Source organism: Malaclemys terrapin, chromosome 3, assembly GCF_027887155.1.
Source record: "Malaclemys terrapin pileata isolate rMalTer1 chromosome 3, rMalTer1.hap1, whole genome shotgun sequence".
In the NCBI taxonomy this organism is placed as follows: Eukaryota; Metazoa; Chordata; order Testudines; family Emydidae; genus Malaclemys; species Malaclemys terrapin.
In genome coordinates this window covers 45,135,838-45,161,335 of record NC_071507.1, presented here as the reverse complement: position 1 = coordinate 45,161,335, position 25,498 = coordinate 45,135,838, and the positions used below count along the sequence as shown (strand labels likewise).

The following is a 25,498-nucleotide window of genomic DNA, read 5'->3' as shown; positions in this document are numbered from 1 at the left end:
TTTTACTTGGAACTGGACAGGAAGGGAACAAAATAAATGACACAAAATCTTAAAAATCAAAACCCAAAAGAGTAATTGTCCATTCATACCCAGGTATGCCACAGATTTACTATTAACAGCACGACCAGAAGGAATTCACATACCTTGTGACCTCCTGCTGCAGTCGGGACACATTGGGCACATAGAACATTACCCCAAAGAAAAGCAAAGGCTCATTGGCAAATTTGTCCAGCTGTTTCTTCAGAGGTTTTTCCAGTTCTACCCATCGTGCTTGCTGGCTCTTGCTGAGAAACCAAAGGCCAAAGTAGTGTGTCTAGATAAAGAAGTGAAATAGAGACAGTTTATTTTCTGAGCCAGTTTACCAAGCCCACACACAACTGAGGTCATCAATACAAATAAGAATGGAAGGCAATAGTGTGTCAATTTTCCCAACCCAGATGCAAGGCCAAAGTTGTCTTTTGCTTTCGCTCTTACTTCTTAAGACTAATTTGAAGAAGATGTCAAATAATTTTTGAAATACAGTGTACATCACAATGCAGGATCAGTGCTTTTCACTATAGCAGTCGTGTTAATGTGTATCCGCAAAAAGAACAGGAGTGCTTGTGGCACCTTAGAGACTAACAAATTTGTTAGTGTCTAATGTGCCACAAGTACTCCTGTTCTTTTTGCTTTTCACTACTGTCTATACAGGGTTGAACATTAAGGATATGTCTACTCAGCAATTAAATACCCACAGCTTGCCTGTGTCAGCTGACTCAGGCTCACAGGATTGGGCTGTGAGGCTGTAAAACTGCGGTGTAGATATGCATCTGTTGCAGAGAAAGTAGATGCCAACTGCTAAGTTGAAAAATACCTCTTCTATAGGAGGGTTTTGAGAGGGGTGTGGTGGTAGGGCCCTCCCTCCCCCATTTAGCACAATGAGATACAAAGAATCTACACATGGAACTTTAGGATTAAAGTAAAAGATTTTATACACATTAAGACTTTTTTCATGAAGTTTTGAAAGGTCTCGAATTCTTTCTGTATCAATATGAAAACACATTATAACAGCTCAATTTTTCCCCCCAAAACAAATGTTTTCTGGCCAACTCTAGTACTAATAAGCCCTTAAAGTGTGATGTTGGCATGTGTTAGAAATCATTGATATTTCTGCATGTATATCTACTGTCTAATAACACATGTACATTCCAAGAAATTCCATGTCATGTACATAAGCCTGATGCCATGTGGAACATAAGGCAATTTTTAGAAAACTCTGGAAGAAAACCATACCAACTTTTTTTTCACTACGGCTCTTTGTATGTGTGTGAAAGGTACCAGACTGAATTCTAGCAACATGTTCTCTTTCTATCCACAAAATGGGTACACCCGGGGTAGTGCCATCGCAAACTTCCCCTCACAGTACCACTTTGAAGTACAGTTCATTGCAAGTGCTGCTTCAGCCACTACTGGCCTCTTTGCTGAAATAGTCTACAGTGTTGCAATTTCTGCTAGTTGTGGCTGTGGTTTTTTTTATGTGGATACTTGTCCAATGAAAACTGGTGATCTGTGTGAAATGAGCTATTTATCTTAATCCAAAGAGCCATCAGAGGGTACCAACTTTTGGGAATGATATATCTGGGCTTGTTCTGAATCATTTGCCTAGAAATGAAAGGCATTCTATTCCGTGACAATACCCAGAAGGCAGAGTCTCCGTACTTGTGAATTATAAACCTTGCTATACAGGAGGTCAGTAATCTTCAGGTTGTTTAATTCCTTTAGCATTATAAAATATCTGAAAGTGTCAAGAATTAATGCCTCAGTGAACTTTCTTTTCTTTTAAGTCAGGTAGCTGAGATTCAGTTAATTGGTACAGCTTTTTTATGAGTCATTTATCACATACATAGAAAACTACTCTGTGCACTCACAAGTGTATCCAGCCTTTCAGTTTGTGACTTACTTCTCCTCCCTTACAGCATTTAGCATATCACTTCTTCTACATTCCATAAATGCCCACTGTACTTTCCACCTTTTCTTCCACAGGTCATTATTCAATTATCTGAGATGCATACTGCCCTTGGACTGCCTGTTACATCTACCAGAAGATGCCAGAAGTTTAGAAGTCAGAGGTGAATTCACTTCATTTTCCTTGGAAAGTTTAAAGTAGTTCAAAATGTTTGATTTTATTTTTTTCTTAGTTTTTATTCCCAGGGTAAAATGACTTCTGCTGTTCAAAGCCTCTTATTCACAGTATTTATATATTTTTTCCTAGCCTTTGAATAACAGATGTAAACTTTAGACTACAAATAATCTTGGTTATTTGGGTGATTTTTAAGATCACTGACATTGGAAATCCAAGATGACACAGATTACTGCAAGCCCTTTAATAACTTGAAAGTTCAGTACAGTATCTTCAGTAAGGCCTGTCTCATTTCATGTTGAATGTGAACTAGTCAGTTTCAAGAGTTCATGTATTAAAAGATTTCTTCTGAAAGGTGGTAAAATTACTATACTTTATTCTACTCCCACACATTCCTTTTCCTTGCAATCTCTCCTCTCCTCCCACTTACAACTAAATCTAATCTAACCTAGCAATGAATTAGTAAGGAAGGAACATTCATTTGATGATTACATATATGGAATGATTATGTAGCAGGAAATTAGTTTTAACTGTGTGATTATTATTTTTTTAAGTTTATACTTTGGGATGCATTGTTGCCTCTAAATGTTTTATTCTGCCCATTCCTTTAAAATCTTGATGGAAATTCTACACTGATTTTAAACAAAACAGGGACCGTTTGCCTCACCTTACCAAACAACTGTAAAGAGTAGGGCAGAAGTCACAATTTTCAAACACCCTTGCCTATAATACACATCGTATTATACATTTTTATTTAAATACACTTTTTCATCAGAATTTGAGGTGGTTGGAATTTTTCTTTAAATAAAAAGTTGCAAAAAGTTCCAACATTTTCAACATTGTTTCCATTTTACAGGGTTTAATATACTTTTTAATATATTTCATATATTTTTATTGAAATTTTTATCAAAGACTTTATTGAAATGTTTAGTTTTACTTTAAACTGGGTACCAGTATAACCCTTCCTCTTATTGTTCTACTAATGTACCTCAACCCTGACGTGGAGGGACCCCAACTATAGGGATGAAAGGGATTTCAATATCTGTTCAGTTGTTGGCCTCTTAGAATCATAGGGTTAAAAGAGACCGCAAGGGTCATATAGTCTAGCCCCCTACCAACATGCAGGATTTGTTGTGTCTAAACCATCCAAGACCGATGGCTATCCAGCCTCCTTTATGAAAACCTCCAGTGAAGGAGATTCTACAACTTTCCTAGGCAGTCTGTTCCACTGTCCTACAGTTGGGAAGTTTTCACTGAGGACATGTCTACCCAGGGACACAACAAAGGTGAGCCAAATTAACTGAAGGTGTGAAGTTAAAGTGCATTAATGCACTTTACATGGTGGGTTCAAAGATATAATAATCAATTCATTAAAAATGAACAATGAGACCTTTAATAATACAAAACTTTGTTGTAAAGGCTTAAAAATTCCACAACTTTCAGTTTAATAAATTTTTGCTATACAGTAGTACCTCAGAGTTACAAACATCTTGGGAACGCATGGAGGTTGTTCGTAACTCTGAAACGTTTGTAACTCTGAACAAAACCTTATAGTTGTTCTTTCAAAAGTTTACAACTGAACACTGACTTAATATAGCTTTGAAACTTTACTATGCAGAAGAAAAATGCTGCTTTCCCTTTATTTTTTTAATAGTTTACGTTTAACACAGTACTGTACTGTATTTGCCTTTTTTTTTTTTCCCGTCTCTGTGGCTGCCTGATTGCAAATGAAGTGTGTGGTTGACTGGTCGGTTCCTAACGCTAAACTTCTACTGTAACCTGCAGTCTATAATAGAGACGTCCCTACTCATTTGTCAGACACCATGGTGGGAATGCCTGGAGGAGAAAGGCTAATAACACCTATTGAAGTAATTAACTTAAATCAAAAGACTCTAGTGACTCAACACTTATTGGTATATTCAACTATAAAGCCAAGTATAAATTGAACTTTAAGCAAGAGGAAGAGTCCCTGCTGCTTTAGCCATAAAGCATCAGCACACCTCTAATAGAAGAGTTCCCCCTAATCCCATGCTAGGATATCAGCATCAGTTCAATACTGATTTAGAGGGAAGATCACCACTTACTACAGCTGCTTGTTCTTGGAAGGTTCTCCCATTCATGTACTGATTGGGTATAATCCTGTTTAGTCTGAGACTGAGACAAGTCAGACACATTTGAGGCAGAAGGACTGCAGAATGCAGGACTTCCTGTTATGTCCAGCCAGTACTTGGATGGGAACTCTTCAGAGAGAAGCCCAGAGTACTGTAGTAAGAGGTGCTGATGATTCAGTAAGTAGCACTCTTCCCTCTGCCTCGGTACTGAACCAGTGATCCATGTGAAGTTCTGTGGCACAATATGGTGCTAGAGGTGCCATTTTTCTTACACCCAACCCCATTATGCCTGGCTACTGAGAGTAGCATAATATCAAGGTAAAGTTTGCAGTGCATGCTTAATATCAACCAACTAAGCTATTAATCAGTTAAAAAGTGCATTATTGATTTACATATCCTTAACCAAAATAAAAAAGAAACAGTTTCATAGCCAGCTAGCACAGCAAAATTCTTCTGTAATAGTTAATACAGATACTCCTCTCCAATAAAAGAACTGGTGTAAGTCCTATTATGCTAAATTCCTTTCCTGCTGTGTGTGTGTGTGTTTGTGGAAGATGATATAATGCTAAAAGTACAAAAAAATTAAGGCCTACAAGGCTTACAAAAAACTTTATCTTATTGCAACTGATAACTGTCAACAACTCAAAATGAATCAGGTCTTCAAGCTGATGCTTACTAGAAAGGATTCAAGCTGATTTTATAGTAGTTACATGGCTACATTTTCAGCTGACCTATACTTGACTCCTGACTCAGTCAGGGAAAGAACTGTATTCCCTGGAGATCAAATAAAAATATGCATAACCCATTAAATTCTGTTTTTCAGTCATGTGTGGTACAGTGATTGACAGCTCTTCCACAACAACACACATAGTCAACTCAAGCAAATTGAGTTTTGTTTTTAACAAAATATTTTCCTTACACGTCAGCCTGACTGAAAGGTGTGTTTATTTTTGATCCTGATGGTACAATTTTCAAAACACCTGGAAGTTATATAACAGGAGAACTAGTACAAGTATATCAAATTAAAAACACAATTACAGTTTATTTTTAATAGAGTCTTTCATACAATTAACATCACTAGACACCCCAAGGTCTAAAATAGTGGTTTTTAGATAGACACAAAAATATACAATTTTACAAAAGAGATTAAAGCAGGATTACAAAAACTATCTAGATAAAGGCAAGGTGAGGGTAATACTCAGGGTTAGTGAGAGAGAAGAGAGGCAATTTTCAGGGAGGAGACATTGTGCAGAGTTGGTGCAGGACAAGAAACAAGACTGCTCTTTGGCCTAAACTTTCCCCATGCCTAGCCTGAGACACTGCATCTTGATGCATGGAGGTTCTGTTAAGGCTTAGAAGGCTTGCCCCACAATTCAGAGGAAGCAGTAGATCAGTTTGCTGGCTGCAGAGCTGGTCAAAGAAAAAGTGACAGAACTATATTCTGTAGAAATGGGCAGCTCTAAATAGATCCAAAGATTTTGCGAAACTGGGCTGATTTTGTCAGAATTTTATTTCAGAAAAAAATGGAGGAAAAATTTCTGAGGCATTCTGACATTTTCAGAAAGAAATGCTTTTTTTTGTTTTGAAACTACTTTTATATAGACTATTTCCCCCTGCCACATTTTCTGCCTGTATGTGTGCACACACGCACAGAGGGGATTCTTCCTTCATTCTTTATCACTATTGACATTTGTATGAAAACTGTCTATACATTTTCATCTTCTCCATCTATTTATATCCTATCTGCCATTTGTGACATCACAACTTGCTGTTGGAAAAACTATTTGTGATGGTGTCACATTAAATGTGATAAGTTATCAGATTTCCCAGCTGTACTTAAGAAAACTGTCAGCCTGCACATGAGTAATATGACCTCCTACCAGCAGGTGGAGACATGAAAATTGGAAATTCCAATGACATTTGTACTATCAATCAACTAAGAACATTAGTTCTGGTGGAGGAATCTAGATTAAGAAACTTTCCCAGCAGTAAAGAACTTCACTAAAGGAAATTAAAAAACTAATTACACCATTTTTTTAAAAAGTGTAATAAGAAAACCATGAGAAATAGATCAAAAAGGAACGATAAGTGAATACTACTAACAACACTGTGCTCAGATTAAGTTAAGACATGCAAGGATAGGCATGCTGAAACTAGATGGGAGTAATGGTATAGTCTCAGAGCTGCAAAGACTAAGCATACTGGTCTGACACTTTTATCCTCAGACACTGGGTAGATGTTCATTTGAACTAGTTTAAACTAGGAAAAACTAAGTTAAAGGTAACCACAGTACCCTCTCTTCTTCGTCTTTTGGGTCAGCTTAAATATTGGGAACGCTAAATGCAGTACCCCAAATCGATACATGGGGTATAGGGAGCATCTGAGAAGGAAAACCCCTGAAAATCTCCCACCCCTGCCAAAAGCAGTGAGACAGCAAAGGCTGGACATTAAGCCTGTCATGGTGAGAAGTACAGAAGGATGCTGATATGGCTGTCCAGCACTGCCCAAGGGGAGAAACCTCCCCTTTGGGTCAAGAATTAGGCTAATGCCAATGGCTGAATGCCTCAGAACTCTAAGAGTAGGGGCTCTGCCTTTAGCTACTCAGGCTTCTTGATTCACTCCCTCACGCATCCATCCATTTAGAGAAGCTGAAACACCCTTCTTCCTGTCCCTCTATCGAATTAAAAGATTTCCAGTCCGTCTAGCCTCAAGGATGGTTTAGATAGATTCTGAGAACCAGAGTGTGGGGTAGTCACACCCTGACTTCCTCTTTTTTCTTCAGTGGAGACAGACTGACACCAAACTAAGTGTTTTTCTAACTCATGTCCTGACTCCTATCCAGTTAACTTGCAAAATGTTTAACTGGGTTAAGCCATAGCTGCTTCATGTTTTAGCACTGTCAGGTGACCAGCAAGGACAGTAAGACCAAAAGTGAATTCCATAAACGAGGTCACTTTAGACAGCATTCCAACACCCAAATGCCAGAGCAATGTAAATGGTAAATCTTATCGTCATCTGGACATTGACTCAAAGGGCCAGATTCATTACTGCTGTAACTCAACTAAAAACATGAAAATGGCCATAAAGCTGCCACTCTAAGTGGTCCAGTAGCTAGAGTGCTAGCTTGACATTTGAGAGACCCATTCCCTGATCCTTGACAGACTTCCTTTCTGACCTTGGGCAAGTTACAACCTTTCTGTGCCTTAGTTCTGCACCTGTAAAATGGGGATAATAGCACTTCTCTACCTCACAGAGGTATTGTGAGGAAAAATACATTGAAGATTGTGACGTGCTCAGATACTATAGGGACCATATAAGTACCTAAGATAGACATCTCTGGAGTAGCATCTGTTTACAGATCATCTGAATTTTGCCCTACATGCCTTCAGAGAATTGGTTTCCACCCTAGCACAACCTAAGACATAACATAGGCTCACAAAGCACTGGAGCCACTTGCCAGCTATGCAGGACTTGGAGAAATATGGATTGTAAATGAAAGACCCAGGACTAATCAGCAAGTCTCTGCAACAGAAACTTGGAGATAAATGTGGACAGGAAGGTGCACACTTCACAGAGGAAGTCCAAACCCAACGGGCCAATCCCTGCCTTGACTTATATTCTGTGCAGGTGCACCATAGTCAACAGGGCTTCACAGGATGTAAGTCAGCACAAAATTTGGCCCACAGTATCTAAACTTAAAAAAAAAAAAAAAAAAAGTATCTTTCTTATTAAATCAATTCTAAAAAATACCCATTCAATCTTATTGCACAAAGTAGAAAATAAAGAAGGATGAGATATAAGATGGGAAGGCTCAGCCTCTCAACAAATTTTGAGAATAACTATACACCATAAAAAGCTGCCAAAAGAAGCTCTTCACATATCCATAGGATTTCACCACATACACTACTCAATTTCTATGTATGTTTTAATAAATAAGTAACTTGCTCCTACCAATGCCTATTCTCATATTAAAATAGTGTTATATGCTGTCCAAATTCAAAAGACAATGGACCAGATTCCCACGATTGTAAATCAGAGAGTGGAGTCACTGAAATCAATGATGTTACATCAAAATAAAACCAACATAACCAGGACCAAAGATACCGCCTAATGCAGGAAGATGTGTCTTAAGGAACAGTCAGCCATTACATAGCTATCACGTGTAGCTTTAGTTAAGGTGTAAGTCAAGTTCTTCTAAACTTCATTTTTTACCCACTCAACTTTCTCAATCATGTTTCTTTTGGACTGAAACAAAACATGGGTTCCAAACAGAGATGTCACTATGCTAAACTGATGGAAGGATCTGATTATCATGTATTTTAATAATCTCTTTTTTAATACATCCAAATACTGAAACTATATATACACACACATATTGTCTACACAACAGGGATGCTACCAAGAAATAAATTCAATTATACATATAAAGAATGAAAAAGAAACAAATCCTGAAGTCTATTTCCAGTTTGTCTTACTAAGGACTATGTAAAAACCTTAGGATTTGGCCCAAAATGTGCACAGTTAAATTAATATATATTGTACTTTGGTCCTTAACAGCTAGTCCTTTCTCAACAACAACAACAAAAGAACATTAGTCTACTGGCTCTGCCACAAGTGGGAGTTTTAACATTTTTGATGTGATGCCCAAATGTGGAAATTATCAGCTACCCACTCAAAGGTAAAGTAATACACATTTATTTTCATAAGCAAAGAAGAAAGCTTTCTTTCAGATCATGTAGATTTCTTCCCAGTGAGGATGAATGTAAATCACAGTACAAACTATAGGCAGTGTGCTGTCCTCAGTTTTCATTAAACCAGACTACGTTTGCCAAAGTTCCGTTTACTGATAAGATCAGGCCAACACAAAGAATAAATGATTCTAATAAACAGATTCTAAATGACAAATTGCTTGAGCTAAAAATATGTTCAATTACAACCGACAGATGGCCTTCCCTGGGTCACCCTTACCTCACGTAATTCCAGCCTCTGGGCCACAGCCTCCAGACATTCCTGCCCTGTGCTCTCCACTGAGAGCGTGCACTCAATCACATTGTTGTCCAGCAGACGGATTTGTGTCACAAAGCAGTTCTTGCTGAGGACATTATAGCGCCTGGTCCGTCGCAATTTCAGCCCGAAAGGCATAGTTGTTGGGCTGGAAGGCTGCCCCTTCCTGTCACACTTTGGATATCCTCAGCACGTTTTCTGGTTTGTCTTGAATGCCACTCCACTAGTTACTACTCTCCTCCAGGACTGGAAATAGTTGTCCATGCCCAGGGCCAACTCCAAGGGATCCCTGTAACACAAACACGAAGCATAGTTAACAATATGAATTAGGATAAGATGTTACTAAAGATCAGTGAAAATGAATGAATCTTAACAGGTTTGAACTCAAAGAAAGACTTACACTTGACAAGTAAAATAGATTCCAAAGCACATTCTACAGCTCCCCAAAAACAAACAAAATATACAACAAAATCTTTTAAAACTATATTCCAGCACTGAATTTTAAATGCAACTTGAATGTCGTAGACAATCTTTAAGGAACTCCAGAAGCAGCTGCTGTATAGGTAGGGGAAGAATTAGATTTTTGTCAGAAATTGTCTGTAAACATTGATTTCCCCATGCATACGCACACTGACAAAAAATACATACGTTTCCATTAATAATAATCAAAATTTACAGATAGACAAACTAAGCCAAACGCTGCTTGAGAACATAGAGTAAGACACCGAGAACATGCTTCAGAGTTTGATTTAAGGATATTTACTTTCTATATTTTGACATGTGATTTGACAGTTTGTGTTTTAATGGTTATAAAGCTTAAACTTTTTGGAATCTCAATGTCTGCTGTCATTAAATTATTTGTCTGGACCTTCCCAGTGTATGACGTCTCCTCCCCGCTAATTTCCCACAACTGTGAACATTTCAATAGATAAAAATTGAAACAGTGCTTAAAAATAAACATTGATATTATCCATCAACATTATATTTTTTTTAAATTGAATTCTCCCAAGCCCCATTCAGAGGTGCTAACTCTCCCACAATTAACCTCCACTAAAGGACCTATAACCTAGCCTTATTCTAAACCTTTGGTGCCCCCAGGCCAGCCCTGAATACTGGCTTGAAGTGCTATGTAACTGAACTATTCAAAAGAGGCCTGATTTTCAGAGATGCTGAAGTCAGCAGGAGCTGCCGGTGTTCAGCACCACTGAAAATCTGGCACAAAGTGGATTGAATGCATGTGAAAGGGAAGAAGTGTCAGAAACATTAGAGAAACCTCCTGTGGGGCAATTCCTGCCATTCTACTAATTTCAGCTCCATAATAGTTACATGTCCCACTCTGAGCTAGGCTAAATAAGGACAATCCCAGCTGACAAAGAAGGTAAAGCCAAATGGGAGGAGAAGAGCACATATTTTAGATACTATTTTTTAATTTAAACTATTCTTCTTAACAGTCGTACACATCCCTGACAAGATTTGTCTTCTTGGGCTAAAACATAATGGAGTTAGAAAAGGGGAGACAGACTTTTCAAAAAATATAATGAAGTGATTATTTAATTTTGAGGGCTAGAGCTTATTTCTGTTTAGCTAAAATCAATTAGGAAGTGGTTTAAGATAAAGCAAAAGAAGCCTCTCAAACCAAAATAAGGGGGTTTGCTCGGCTATTACTAAGCTAGTTTAAACCCAGTTTAATTTAAAAAGGTACAACTTTCTCCTGGGCTTAAATACTAAAAATGAAAAGGCTTGGTAGCAAAATTCCCCTGGGTTCTTTTTTGGTGAGTGCGTTTTTGAGGGCTGCACTTACAGCTAAAAAGGTCATTTGCTTTTAACAAGTATTGTAGAAAGATGAATAGTGAATAAGAACCAGCTATCATTTTCGTTCTGCTGAAGAGAAGTAACAAAGTGCTTTCATCAAATTATGCATCATTTAGCTAAATATAGTGACATTTTAAATTGATAGTACATTGCCCATATGTAACATTTGACATGAAACTGCAGTCATCAGTTATTTTCAGTTTTTACTAAGTTGCTATGGTGATTATTAGAAAGACGCAAGCGATAACCACTGCTCAGCAATGCAACCACCATACAGTTGGTTAAAGTTATTTTTCAAACCACTTTACATCTTGACATTTACTAGCAGCTAAAAATAGCTGCTGTTATCCAGCTTTCATAATTGCCCAGGCAGTATGATAACTTTACCATGAAACACACAGAACTTAGAGATGCCTACTGATGTATATGGTAAGTAACCATCTTACTTACAATTATAAATAATGTCTGCGTGCACACACACACACACAAGGTGTGCATTATATTCACATTACTGTGTATTTATACGCCCTCACATCATCAGAACATCTGAACACTTCAAACAGAAAATTTATCTTCATACTGCTCCCCGGCCTCATAAGGGTGTTATCTACATTTTACAGATGGAGAATGGAGACAAAAAGATTAAAATGACTTGCCCAAGATCATTTAGGAACTCTGTAGAAGATCGGAGATTTGAATCTGTATCTGGAGTTCAATCAAATGCCTTAACACTCAAATCTTGTGAACTGAGAGTTATTTTTCCCATTAATAAACCCAAAATAATAGTATGAAGCTAAAAATTAGAAGAAAAAAAAGAAATCACAGACACAACCTAGGCATTATAGACCCATGCCTTATCAAATATTTTTGTTTGGTCTCTGATTTTGTTCTCATTAGCCAATCCAACTTTAGAGAGCCCTTATCCTGAAGTCAGTATATTCATTTAGTAATTTTTTTTTTTTAAATAGGCCTTAGCTACACAAGGAAATTTACTGAAATAGCTATGGTAGAATAAACTAATCCAGAATAGCTCCCCATGTGGATACACTCTTTTGGAATAAAAATTACTTTTATTCTGGAATAGTTCCACTCGCAAAGCAGAGTTGGTATTCCAGCATAAAAGTGACTTTTATTCCTGAAGAGAGTGTCCATCTGGGGAGCTATTCGGGAATAGCTTATTTCACAATAGTTATTCCAGTCAATCTCCCTGTAAAGACCAACATTATTTTCACTTTATTATTATTATTAAGCAGTCACAAAGAGGAAGAACAAAAATTCAATTTTAATATGATAATAGGTGCTCATAAAAGAGTGGTGGATCAGTATAAAAAACTTAGAGAGGTAAAGCAATGTAGACCTTATATGGATGAGACAGAATTTGGAAGTCAGGAGATATGGGTTCAATTCCTGGCTTTACCACGGGCTTTGAAAGGCCTTTGAGTTCCACAAATGGAAAGTGCAATAGAAGTGCAAATATAGTGCAAGTACAGTGAGATTTTCCATGGGGCCTAAGGCAGTCAGATGTCCAACTGGACATCCAGCGCCCTTAAGCTTCTTTGAATGTTCCAACCTTACTATATAATAATTGCATGTTACAAACATTTTAATCATTATATAATAAATCCTGGTTCTAAAACAACACTTGCCAGGGCTCTCGGAGTATTATCTGCATAACAATTTACAATAAGAAAAATTTAATACTATATAAACACACACACTTAAAACACAGCACAAAACTGCTCTCCTAAAACTCGATATTGCCGGGCGGGAGAGGAGGAAATATTATTTTTATAACTATATTTAAATAAACACACGTAAAAACACGTATCCATTCCAAGCATCATTGCATTCCGTTACAAATACAATGCATAAACATTACAAAAAAGACTTCAAAAATACACTCACCCACTTATCCAGGCATTGCCACCTCTATCCTCCCCTAATGCTTACTAAAGAAAATGGGCTTTGCAGCACTGCCTGAGTACCAGGCTATTTAAGACCAAGATGAACAGTGAATTTCAAAGTTATGGGGCTGTTACAGGGACCATCCTGCCAGCCGCTCCCTCTCTTATATACCAAGGGAGCTCCAGCTTGCGAGCTTCTTCAGATTTAAACTGCAGCAGTAAGGCACAAGGTGAGAGGCAATCTCTCAAGCTGGATGGTCCCAGCCGATTAGGGCTTTATAGGTCGGAATCAACATCCTCATGTCCACCCAGAAGTCAACAGACAGCCAGTGCAGCTCATAGCATTAATTAGAACCACCGCCATCCTCTCTCATCCTATCAATGGAGATTAGCTTGCACTCTTTTCAAAAAAAGAAGTACACAGACTTTGTGAAGTGCTGTTTTCACTATATTTTCATATTAATCAATAGTTGACTAAACATGGATTCCCTATGGCACCTTTCTTTTATATTAATTTATTTTATTAATTTTAACAAACCAAATTATTTGGCAAATAAAGACTAAACTCAAAAAATAAATCTATCAGTTTTACTCCACACCCCGCCCCCCGCATCGCCCGCTTCCCAGAGAGCTTATGCTGAGCCAACCAGAACCATTTTATGACAAAATCAGTGATATCAACCAAGGAAAATCTTTACCCTTGATTCTGTGCACAATACTAGTATTCCTGTTTGGTCACATATCAAGAGGCGAGGCAAATCTGCTCTTTGGCTTTCATCACTGTCTTAAGATGACATTTTGCAGGTTTAAATAAAACTTTCTGAATAAGATACAACACAGAGACCCTGGTCACTTTTGGTCCTTAAAAGTGATCTTCAAATACAGGGTGAGGGATAGAGGAATTGTGCTTTTGCCTCACTTCCTTCATTAGGATGTATAAGAAAGGCCTGAAAGATTCTATTTTCCTCTCTCTTCTCCTGCTCCCCCGCCCCCCACCCCCACCTCCACCCCCGGGCCATATCCTTAGAAGTACCAGGAATATCCATTCTTGTCTACCCATATTTCCTAGAGAAGTCTGAGGAGTAAAGAACTGCAGGAAGAATTTTCTCCAGCCTCAACTAAAAGGACAGGAGTGCTAAATTTTTTTACAAAAAGAGCTTTTCTCCCAAAAGGTTGTCAGAAGCTGGGATTAAATAAACAAAAATCTACAGCATTTTGAAACAGTTAACTAAAGACATCTTTTCCTTCTCAATTATTATTATTTGTATTGTGGGCATGCCTAGAGGACCCCAGGTGCTAGGTATTATACATACAGAGAATGAAAAGACTATCCCTGCCCAGTATTTCAGTCTAGGGTTGCCAACTGTCTAATCTGACAAACCCAAACACCCTTGCCCCACCCCCGCTTCTTCCCTGAGGCCCTGCCCTTGCTCCATCCCTTCCCCAAAGCCCAGCCCCCCTCACTCCATCCCCCCCTCCCTCTATCGCTCACTCTCATCCACCCTCACTCACTTTCACCAGGCAAGGGTAGAGGTTGGGGTATAGGAGGGGGCTCAGGGCTGGGGCAGGAATTGGGGTGCAGGGTGCAGGCTCTGGGAGGGAGTTTGGGTGTGGGAGGGGTTTCTGGACTGGAGCAGGGGGTTGAGGGGCAGGAGGGGAATCAGGTTAGGGCAGGTGGTTGGGGTGCAGGCTGTGGCCGGACAGCACTTATCTCGGCCGGCTCCCAGTTAGCAGTGCAGCACTAAGCCTGCATCGCTCCCGGACAATGGGAGCTGTGGAGTTGGCGCTTGGGACATGGGCAGCCCGTGAAGGCCTCTGTCATCCCCCCGCCCCCAGAGGCCTCAGGGATGCCGGCCGCTTCTGGGAGCAGTGTGGGGCCAGGCCAGGCAGGGAGTCTGCCTTAGCCCCACTGCGCTGCCGGACTTTTAGTGACCTAAAATCTCCCGGTTTGGCTTCAGTAGCCTAACGTACTTACTGTGAGCTATATTCTGCCACCCTTACTCACATTAAGTAGTATCTTATTCCATGATTAGTTTCACTAAAAACAATGGGAAATCTCATAAATAAGATAAACCTCAAATGTGAATAAGGATGCCAGAATCAGCCCCTGTATTATTTTCTACAGCAAATTAATTGCACATGCACCAAACTAATTATGGAAAAAAAATTTAGGGCAGCAATAAGAGTTAAATATATACATATACACACACTTTAATGCTGGCCTGTTTATTTCATGCCAGGGTCACCACTGCTTCCCAGCTACAAGGTTATCAAAAGAGAGTTAATATTCCTAGCCAAATTAACAAACTAAAGAGGTGTTTGTAACACCAATTCCTATTCACAAGCCTACAGACTTTCAATTAGATCAATTAAGGAAACCAAGAAGTGATGGGTCAAATAAATACTATGTGCATATTTCATTCTGTTTTAAACAAGCCCCCTCGTTATGACTAAGGCCTTGTCTACAATGTCAAGTTTCTGCGCAGTAAAGCAGCTTTCTGCGCTGTAACTCCTGAGGTGTACACACTGCCAACCTTAGTGCGCAGAAACTGTGCAGTTGCAGCGCTGTAAAAAAAAAAAAACAAACCCCACCCCGACGAGAGGCGTACAGCTTTCTGTGCCGGGGCTACAGCGCTGCGGTGCCAGTGTAGACACTCTGGTTGATTACAGAGCTGCGATTGGCCTCCGGGAGGTGTCCCACAATGCCTGTTCTCGCCACTCTGGTCATCGGTTTGAACTCTACTGCCCTGCCCTCAGGTGACCAACCATGAGCCCCACCCCTTTCATTCCTTTGGAATTTTGAAAGGAGAGGAGGCTGTCCAGTCCCAGCTGTGCTCCAGCCGAAGGAATTATGATACCTATGGACAGATTTCACGATGCATGACAGAAAAGGGCTATGACTGGGACACATTGCAGTGCAGGGTCAAAGTGAAGGAGCTGCGGAACGCCTACCACAAGGCACGGGAGGCAAACCACTGCTCCGGTGCTGCACCCACGAGCTGCCGGGTCTACAAAGAGTTGGATGTGATACTCGGTGGCGACCCCACCTCCACTGTGAAGGCCACTGTGGTGTGGATACTTTGGTGGCTCACGTGTCAGTCGAGAGTGGACTGAGCCAGGAGGAGGAAATCTGGGACGAGGATGTGGAGGGGGACCCAGGGGCAGAGGACAACTCGGAGGTCAGAGATGCATGCTGCCAGGAGCTCTTCTCTACCCTGGAGGAGGCTACCCAGTCACAGCTGTCGGATTTTGGCGAAGTGGAAACAGGAGAGGAGGCCCCTGGTAAGTTCTTTGATTTTGGAAATTGCTGAAACGAGTTGTTGGGGGCAGGATTGCAGAAAGCAGACTTGTGTCTGTATGATGAGAGTACCACCACATGCCTAGTCTGAGCGGTGGAACAGGCTGTTGATTGACCCCCTCACTTCATGCAAATCTGCCTCAGAGATCTCCACGAAACTCTCATGGAGATACTGGGCAATCTGCTGCTGCAGGTCTTTGGCAGAGCTTCTTTGTTTCTTGCCCCATTAAGGGTAACTTTCCCGTGACACTCTACCATCGTGGTGGGTGGATGACCATTGCTGCACACAGGCGAGCCGCATAAGGGCCAGGGCGGAAATCGCAGTCTTGGAGAAGATTCTCCCTTGATTCCCTGCTCATCCTCAGCAGCGAGATCTTCCATAATGAAGACAGCCTGTGGAAAATGTGGGGACAGTAATGATTATAAAAAAAAAACCCTACAATGCTGGCTCTCCCCAAGAGCCACATGCCCAGTGTACAGTAGGGTCCTGGAACACTGATTTACCCTGCCCCTGTGGTTACTCACCACTTTGGGGGTCGTGTGGCTCATGTGTGCTTGCCTGGGGCCAGCCAGTTAGTGAGAGGTATGTGAATACTGGCTGTGTTTTAAATCACTGAATCAGTGGTCTCTGTGTTGTAAACAATACTGTTTCTGTAAAATGTTGCATTTAAACTTCACAGAGATAACCTTGGGAGCCCAGCCTCCCTCTTTGTTATCACCGGCTGAATGGCTGCGCAGAATTAGAAAGCGACCACGAAGAACTAAAGAGGACTTTCTGCGTGATGTCATGATGCACTCCACAGCCGAAAAACAAGACTCGAAGGAGTGGCAGGATAGTGAGAAGAGGGACCGAAAGGAGAACACGGCACGTCAGAATGAAGCTACTGAGCAGCTCTTAAACATTATGGAGGGCCAAGCAGACACGATCCAGGCGCTACTAGCACGGCAAACCAAGCAGCTCCATGTCCGCCCGCTCCTGCAGCCGCTGTCGCAAAACTCTTTCCCATGTGCCTCCCAGACACTGCCAACACACTCTTATCAACCTCCTGGCTCCAGTCTGTACCCGCTGCATTCCAATCCTGCCCCATCACAGTCCAGCCCTGTGGACTCCCAGTACCCACTGCACTCAACACCCATCCCTCTGCGTTTAGCCCTGCTGAAGTACAGTACCTGCTGCACTGTACTCCAAAGGATAAGGTTGCATATGATACCTCGACACAGACAGATCTTTCACCATCCCGGGACCCCACCTCCTCCTGGGACCCTTCCTTTCTCCATCCCCCACAGTGCTGATATGATTTAATTTTTGTCTCTCTCCTCTGGTTGTTGTTCTTTAATAAAAGAATTGTTCTGGTTTGAAAACAAATCTTCATTTCTTTAATTGAAAGCAAACAGAACCCTGCAAAACAACTGGCAATTTTCTTAAAACTTCATAGTGCATCGTCTGCACCATCACAATCACCTCCTAGCATTACAAGCACTGCACTCCCGAGCATAGCAACAAATAGTAGTGGCTTTCAGCTTCAAATTGCTGCCTCAAGGAATCCCTGATCCTTATGGCCCCACGCTGTGTGCTGTGTCCCTCTAATAGCCCTGGTCTCTGGCTGTTCAAATTCAGCCTCCAGGCACTGAGCCTCAGCGGTCCAGCCCTGAGTGAAGCTTTCACCCTTCCCTTCACAAATATTATGGAGGGTACAGCACGCGGCTATAAGTATAGGAATATTGTCATTGGCCAGGTCCAGCCTCCCATATAGGCAGCGCCAGTGGACCTTTAAATGGCCAAAAGCACACTCAACAGTCACTCTGCACTTGCTCAGCCTGTTGTTGAACCGCTCCTTGCTGCTGTCAAGGTGCCCCGTGTAAGGCTTCATAAGCCATGGCATTAAGGGGTAGGCGTGATCTCCCAGGATCACAAGGGGCATTTCGACTTCCCCTATGGTGATCTGCTGGTCCGGGAAGAAAGTCTCTGCTTGCAGATTCCTGAACAGGCCAGTGTTCCGAAAGATGCGTGCGTCATGCACCTTCCCAGACCAGCCTGCATTAATGTCCGTGAAACGCCCACAGTGATCCACAAGTGCCTAGAGAACCATAGAGAAATATCCCTCTGGATTAATGTACTCGGTGGCTAGGTGGTCTGGTGCCAGAATTGGAATATGCATGCCATCTATTGCCCCTCCGCAGTTAGGGAAGCCCATTTGTGCAAAGCCATCCACAACGTCACACATGTGGCCCAGAGTCACGATCTTTCGGAGCAGGATGCGATTAATGGCCCTGCACACTTCCATCAACAAGAGTCCAAAGGTCGACTTTCCCACTCCGAACTGGTTAGCGGCCGATTGGTAGCAGTCTGGAGTAGCCAGCTTCCACAGTGCAATTGCCAAGCGCTTCTCCCATGACAAGGCAACTCTTGTTCTCATGTCCTTGCGCCACAGGGCTGGGGTGAGCGCATCACACAGTCCCATGAATGTGGTTTTCCTCATCTGAAAGTTCTGCAGCCACTGCTCGTCATCCCAGATGTGCATGATGATGTGATCCCACCACTCAGTGCTTGTTTCCCGAGCCCAAAAGCGGTGTTCCACTGTGGTCAGCACCTCTGTGAACAAAGAGGCAGAGCAGGCAGTACACAAACTGTTGAAAGATGGCGCCAAATGCTGACGGAAGCACAGGGATTGCTGGGATGCGAAGCAATGCATCACAGGGCATTAGGACAGGACTCAGGATGCCCCGCGACCACCTCCACCTTCCCACAACTCTTAGTGGCAGAAGAGGAAGAGATGCTCCGTGAGATAGCTGCCCAGAGTGCACCGTTCCAAATACCACTGCAAATGCTGCAAGTGTGAACATGCTTTTGCACAGGCAGCTGACAGTATGAACACACAACAGCGGTTTCCCATCAGCGCTCTCTGAGCAGCACTGTAACTGCCGGCGCTGTAACTCTGCCACTCTAGACATACCCTATATATGTTTCAGGTGGGAAAGGCAGTGTCCAGGTTAGAACCTTATTTATCTATCTATCTAAATTAAAATTGGAGGTTCTTTGTGTTCTTTACTTAAAGTTTCGTTTCTCATAAAAAAGTGTTTTGCTGACTCAGATTTTGTTCAAAATGTTGTTTAGGAAAAAGTTGTGAGACTCCTGACAAAAGAAAGACAAACAACAATACCAACAAGACCACAAATATCACTCCAGTAATCCTGCTAATCTGAATTGAGGTTTGTATTAAATCCTCAAGTAGTAAACTCTCTAAATTCTACTACTAGCGCCTGCAACTGACTGCTAACTCAAAACTGAAGTCCCAAAATTGTAGGCTGAAGTGAGGTCCCTTTGAAATGGTGTGACACTAAAAAATTTAAAATATGTATGGGGATAATAAAACCTCACAGAATTACTGCATATTATTTAATGTTTGCAAAGGTTTTTGAAGATGAAAGGCGCTATATAAAAAAAAACACTTTTTTTTTAGGTTCAGGGCTAAGCCAGAGTGCAGTGTACCGACTTCAATTTAAACTTTTTAAAACTTTTAGGCATCCACTCATTTGAAGAGGCAAACTATGTCCTACAAAATATTGTGCCCAAACCACTGTAAAACATTGATGCCAAATGTGTCATCTATAAAGTTGGAATAACCTATCCAAGAATGTCTTTTCTGAACGCAGACCATTCAGTACAAAGGCTGAAAAGACACCATCTTAGAGGTGACCCAGTGAAGCATAAAAAACTTCAGCTAGACAGAAAAGATTAAACCAAGAAATATTGAAGAAAATAATTAAACCAATCCATTGCTACCATGGATATTAAATTGGATATGGCATGTTATTTACTTGCAAAGCCATGTGGATAAAGTCACTGGGGAATAAAGTGTGAGAACAGATTTAGCACAACGTAAATCCAAACAGTCTCCTCTCCCAATCCAAAATAAAATCTCTAATAGTTTTTACTGGACCTCTGCCAGGTTCCAGGCTACTAACTTTGGACTCCGTGTCCTCCTGGAGATGTGATTGTTCATCCACCTCGCTATCACACGTTCTTTACTCTTGCCAGAATACTTCCCACACATGGACAATAACCTGGATGCACACTGCAGAAACACTAAATTACTCTAGCACCCTTTCCATGACTCTGACAAGAAACACCACTATTACTAGCCCACTTCAAAAAAGGGGGACAATGTTCTTGCAGCCATTACTTTTATATAAATGAATCCAAATGAGAGTGGAAAGATATCAGTCCATCACCCTTGGTACAATGGAAAACAGCACTTGGACCCAGAATTGTTGTACTGACTGTGCATGCCTGTATGTCTCCCTCCAATGGCTGGCTCACATGGAAGAACTACCTCCCTCCTCACTGGCGAGTTACTACTTTGGGTCCAGTAACTTAGGCTTATTTGTTTGGTGCTGAAGACACTTGGAGCTATCCCCATTAATGACAATGGTGCATGCAGCAACTGGCTTGCTGCATATTTCTAATCGCTAAAGAGGCAACATGGACCTACTGTCCTAAATCTTAGGTTTTTCTGCAGGAAGAACACAACAATAGCCCCTCTATGCGAACACAGCCTAGAGAATGACTAGGGACTAAGCTATACTAGAATCACTACAGCAGCACAACTGCACCAGTGTAGTGCATCTGGTGAAGATGCTCTATGCCGACGGGAGAGAGCTCTCCTGTCAACATACTTAAACCACCTCTGCGAGAGGCAGTAGTTCTGCCAGCGGGAGAACTTCTCCCACCGACATAGTGCTGTCCACACCGGAGCATATTGCTCAGGGGGGGGGGGTGGCTTATTCACTCCCCTGAGCGACATAAATTATGCTGACATAACCTGTAGAGCAGACAAACCCTAGATCTTTCAAATCTGCAGGTTCTCACTGCAAAGAGCACACTTCCCTACTCTTCTGTGTATCTGCTGGAGTTTAACTTAAAGATGACATCAGGTCATTTGGTCTCCTTGAAATGGAAGAGACAGATGGCTTTATTTCCTTTTTGCAGAAGTGGACTCCTAACAAGCTAGAATTTAAAAGTGGTGGATTACTTTTTAATCCACATAACATATAATCTGGAAATTTTCAATGTATATTGAGACTGGTAGAACTCGTATAAACTATATGATCAAAGGAACAGGGGGCACACATATGGGGTTGAGAAATATAAAGATATACAGCAACCACAAAATGCATTTTTCTTCTTTACCTTAGCACTCAGGCAAAATATTAGCCCCCTCTCCCTGCTGGAAAATTGTTCCTAAACAATCTAGTCAAGCCCAATGTTTTATATCCACGCATACTTCATAGGTGATATACTGGAAAATAATACATTTTGAGGGAAGTGCATGCTGAAATAAAACCTCCTGGATAAAACTGAAGAATTTATTCAAAGCACAACCTGGGTGCAGAATCAGAGCACTCTTCTTCAAGGCAAAGATGGTGCTAAATGAAAACGGCAGCCTTAACCAAAAGTTGAGGAAAAGTAGCCACACTGCATTTAGGGCAGTGGTTCTTAACTGGGAGTCCGGGGCCCAAGGAGTCTGCCAAGCAGGGCCAGCATTAGACTTGCTCGGGATCAGGGCAGAAAGATTAAGCCCCATCACTGGGGCTGAAGCCCGAGGCCCTGAGTCCCACCACCCAGGACTGAATCCAAAGCCTGAGCAATGTAGCTTTGCAGGGGGCCCTGTGGCATGGGGCCCCAGGCAACTGCCCTGCTTGCTAACCCCTAATGCCGGCCCTGGCTTTTATAATGCAGAAAACTAATTATTGTGGCACAGGTGGGCCATGGAGTTTTTATAGCATTTTGGGGGGTGAGGGGGCTCAGAAAGAAAAAGGTTGAGAATCCCTGATTTAGAGCACTATGGTTATGTAAATAACTGGCCAAACGCTGAAGTTTTTGACTTCAGTGGTAGTTTTGTCTGTGAGAGGACTAAATATAAGCTTACAATTCAGTCTATGGTTCTGGGGCATTTCTATTTTAATTGTGGTTTCTGATAGCCTTATCTACAACATACATCACCTTCTAGGGTTACTGCTGATTAAGTTCTGATTCAGATGCAAATGTATCTTTCCAACATCATGTGTTTTTTTTTTCCTCTATAGAAGACTACAGTGGAGCAAAGTTGATATAGGACCTATGCTAAGCAAAAAGGACAAACAACAGAATACTTTGCACCCATTGCTGCATGTGCATATGAACAGTCCAAGGAGACCAATTCCATTTAGGAAGTGCTGCCCTGGTTCCGCAATGGCCAGCATTCTGGGTCTGGGACGAGCAGTCAAAAAAAATATTATTTATTAAGATTGATGGGGCAAGAGCAATGGAAAACTCTGGATTTGGAGTACAGGGAGTCAGCAGCCGAAGTCTTCTTGTGCGGTGAAGGACACAGAAGCAACTGCTGCTCCAATCACAGGCAGTTCTCTCACTTCCCCTAAAAATATTTAATATCAGCACTGAAGAAGGGTCTATATATTAAGGCCAATCAGATTCTCAGGATATTCCAGACATATGCTCTGCTCCTCTTCTTATAGGCTTCAACTACTTTAATGTACTGTATTCTAATGAGAAAAACTGACCACTTAACATGTGTAATTAAATAATATTAAAAATACTTTTCCAACTACGTTTGCTTTTGAATTTAATTTCTAAAATTCCAGGAAGAAAACAATTACTGTAAAACTGTGGCCTGTATTTACTACCAGCCTCTGGAACAATTTCAGCATTCCATATATTACAGAGCAGCAGCACACCTAACAGAACTATTTTCAGAGGGGTAGCCGTGTTAGTCTGTATCAGCAAAAACAACGAGGAGTCCTTGTGGCACCTTAGAGACTAACACATTTATTTGGGCATAAGCTTTCGTGGGCTAGAACCCACTTCATCGGATGCATGAAGTGAAAAATACAGGAGCAGGTATAAATACATGCAAGGATGGGGGTTGCTTTACCAAGTGTGAGGTCCGTCTAATGAGATAAATCAATTAGCAGCAGGATATCAAGGGAGGAAAAATAACTTTTGAAGTGGTAAGAGAGTGGCCCATTACAGACAACTGACAAGAAGGTGCATGTAACAGTAGGGAGAAATTAGTATTGGGGAAATTAAGTTTAGGTTTTGTAATGACCCAACCACTCCCAGTCTTTATTCAGGCTTAATCTAATGGTATCAAGTTTGCAAATTAATTCCAGTTCTGCAGCTTCACATTGGAGTCTGTTTTTGAAGTTTTTTGTTGAAGAATTGCCACTTTTAGGTCTGTTATTAACCCTGGGCAGGGCATGAGAAGGGACTAATTGATGCAACTTGCTTATGCTGTGCGAGCTTGCAGTTTTAGGGAAGGGTAAAAATAAGTGTAAGGGAGACAGGACTCACCTGGAACAATTCATCTAACAAGAATTCTTTCACAGGTTTTTGAAAGAGAACATTCTTTCCACTGATTAACCATTGTCATGTGAATTTTTCCTGCAGAAGTTTTTACACTGCAGTCTATCCAAGTAACACAACCAAGGCAGAATACATTTTTGTAGTCGATGAGGTGTCTCCATGCTAGGAAGTGGGTGGGATTTGGATACACTCTGCTAGATGCTCAACACTCAAATACAGTCACGGACAAATAATGTTTTTCTTCTAGGATTGTAAGTCCCCAAGGGCAAAGACTGTATTCTTGGACAACAGGGGATGGATCACTCGATAACTGCCTGTTCATTCCCTCTGAAGCACCTGGCATTGGTCACTGTCAGAAGACAGGATATTGGGGTAGATGGACCATTGGTCTGACCAGTATAGCCGTTCTTATGTTCTTTGTTTCTTCTCTGTACAATGCCTAGCACAAAGGGCCCTGTTCCGAGACTGGGTTCTTAGGTGGTACCATAATACAAACAAATACTAGGTTTGCGCCACAGCCATACACACTTGATAATATCCACACCTAACTTTTCTGGTTGATGGAAAAATTAAACTTACCATTTTGTTTCATTTTATCAATTAAAATGGCATTTTACCCAGGAGCTGTACCATGGAACATTCTCTAGGTCCGATTCACCATACACCTCTCTGCACCAGCATGGCTCTCTCACTCCACTGGGGGATCCAACCCAAAGGATAGGAGGTGGAGGGACCATGACTGCTGCCCTCCCACAGGAGGCTCTTTAACTCATGTCAGGTACTCCACAATGGTTCTGATGGCACAGTCTCCGGAGAAGATACATACAATCAATGCTCTACTTGGACACCAAGCCATGCAGTGTCCCAGCCAGCACCGCCCATTTTTGGTGTCCTCTTCAGATTCCTAAGTCACCTAGCACAAAGGAAACTGCAGCCAGTTTCTATCACTGCCACCTCCACCTCTGATTGATCTTGTGCCACTGAGGCGTCTAACAGACCCTATGCTCTCCGTGCTTTGCAGCTACCACATTTCCCTTAACACAAATTACTGCACACCTTAAGCCAGACTCTGTTCTTGGTAACCCCACTATAGATCTGGAATAACTCCATTGAAGACAACTGAATCATTCTAGATTGATACAGGCATAACATTAGAATTCGATCCTTTGTTTCTTCTCATTTTTATTGTTAAGAGAAGACTAGAAGGTGACGAGACGTTAAGATAACATACCAGAAAAGAAGTGAAATGTTAGCCACAATGTTAAGTGAGGAAAAAGGCTTTTAAAAGTTCCCTCAATTATGTCAATATCGCTTTTTTGTTAATCTTTTCACCTTTCATCTAAAATCAAATGTCACATCCTTTCAAAAATTTGATCATGTCCTCTATTGCGGAGTGTCCTATCGTTGCCTTCTACCTACCTACCATACTTATATGACACTTATTACCACAGTATCTGAGCGCCTCACAATCTTTAATATATGTATCCTCCCAACACCCCTGCATTGTATGGAAGTACTCTTAGCCCCATTCTACAGATGAAAACCTAAGCAGAAACACTATATGACTTGTCCACAGGGTCACACAGCACATTTGTGGCAGAACAGGAAACTGAACGTATATTTCCCAAACATCAAATGAGGGTCCTAACCACAAGACCATTCTTCCTCATTGCTGAGGGATGGACTCAATAACCTAACAGGTCTTTTTTTATTAGCCGAGCTTGAGAAAGCTGTGTGATCAACTAGATGACATTTCTAACACTGCATCCGATCAATGCCAACATTTCAGAGAACGTTCAAGCAATCAACTATCAGAACATTACTGATTTTGGGCAAAGATTGGAAACTAAAAGGGAGAAAATTGGAAGACTAGGTTTACACTGCAAT

The 25,498-nt window shown here is 41.3% G+C and overlaps 1 protein-coding gene and 1 long non-coding RNA gene across 4 annotated transcripts in view; one reads left to right on the top strand and one right to left on the bottom strand.

The window, feature by feature from the left end:
* LOC128835040 (uncharacterized) overlaps positions 1-22,856 on the top strand; it is a 36,601-nt gene extending 13,745 nt beyond the window's left edge. The window contains exons 3-5 of the long non-coding RNA XR_008444560.1: positions 2,023-2,108; positions 8,788-8,908; positions 22,336-22,856. This is a non-coding gene — a long non-coding RNA (uncharacterized LOC128835040). The remainder of the gene's footprint in view (positions 1-2,022; positions 2,109-8,787; positions 8,909-22,335) is intronic.
* Positions 1-25,498, bottom strand: part of PTPN14 (protein tyrosine phosphatase non-receptor type 14) — a 183,120-nt gene that overhangs the window by 95,001 nt on the left and 62,621 nt on the right. For all 3 annotated transcript variants that reach the window (XR_008444559.1, XM_054024345.1, XM_054024346.1), the window contains exons 2-3: positions 9,199-9,523; positions 144-313 (exon numbers count right to left, since the gene is read on the bottom strand). Coding sequence is in view for 2 of the 3 variants with exons in the window: in XM_054024345.1 (XP_053880320.1) it covers positions 144-313; positions 9,199-9,372 (344 nt within the window). In the remaining variant the exon portion in view is untranslated. The remainder of the gene's footprint in view (positions 1-143; positions 314-9,198; positions 9,524-25,498) is intronic.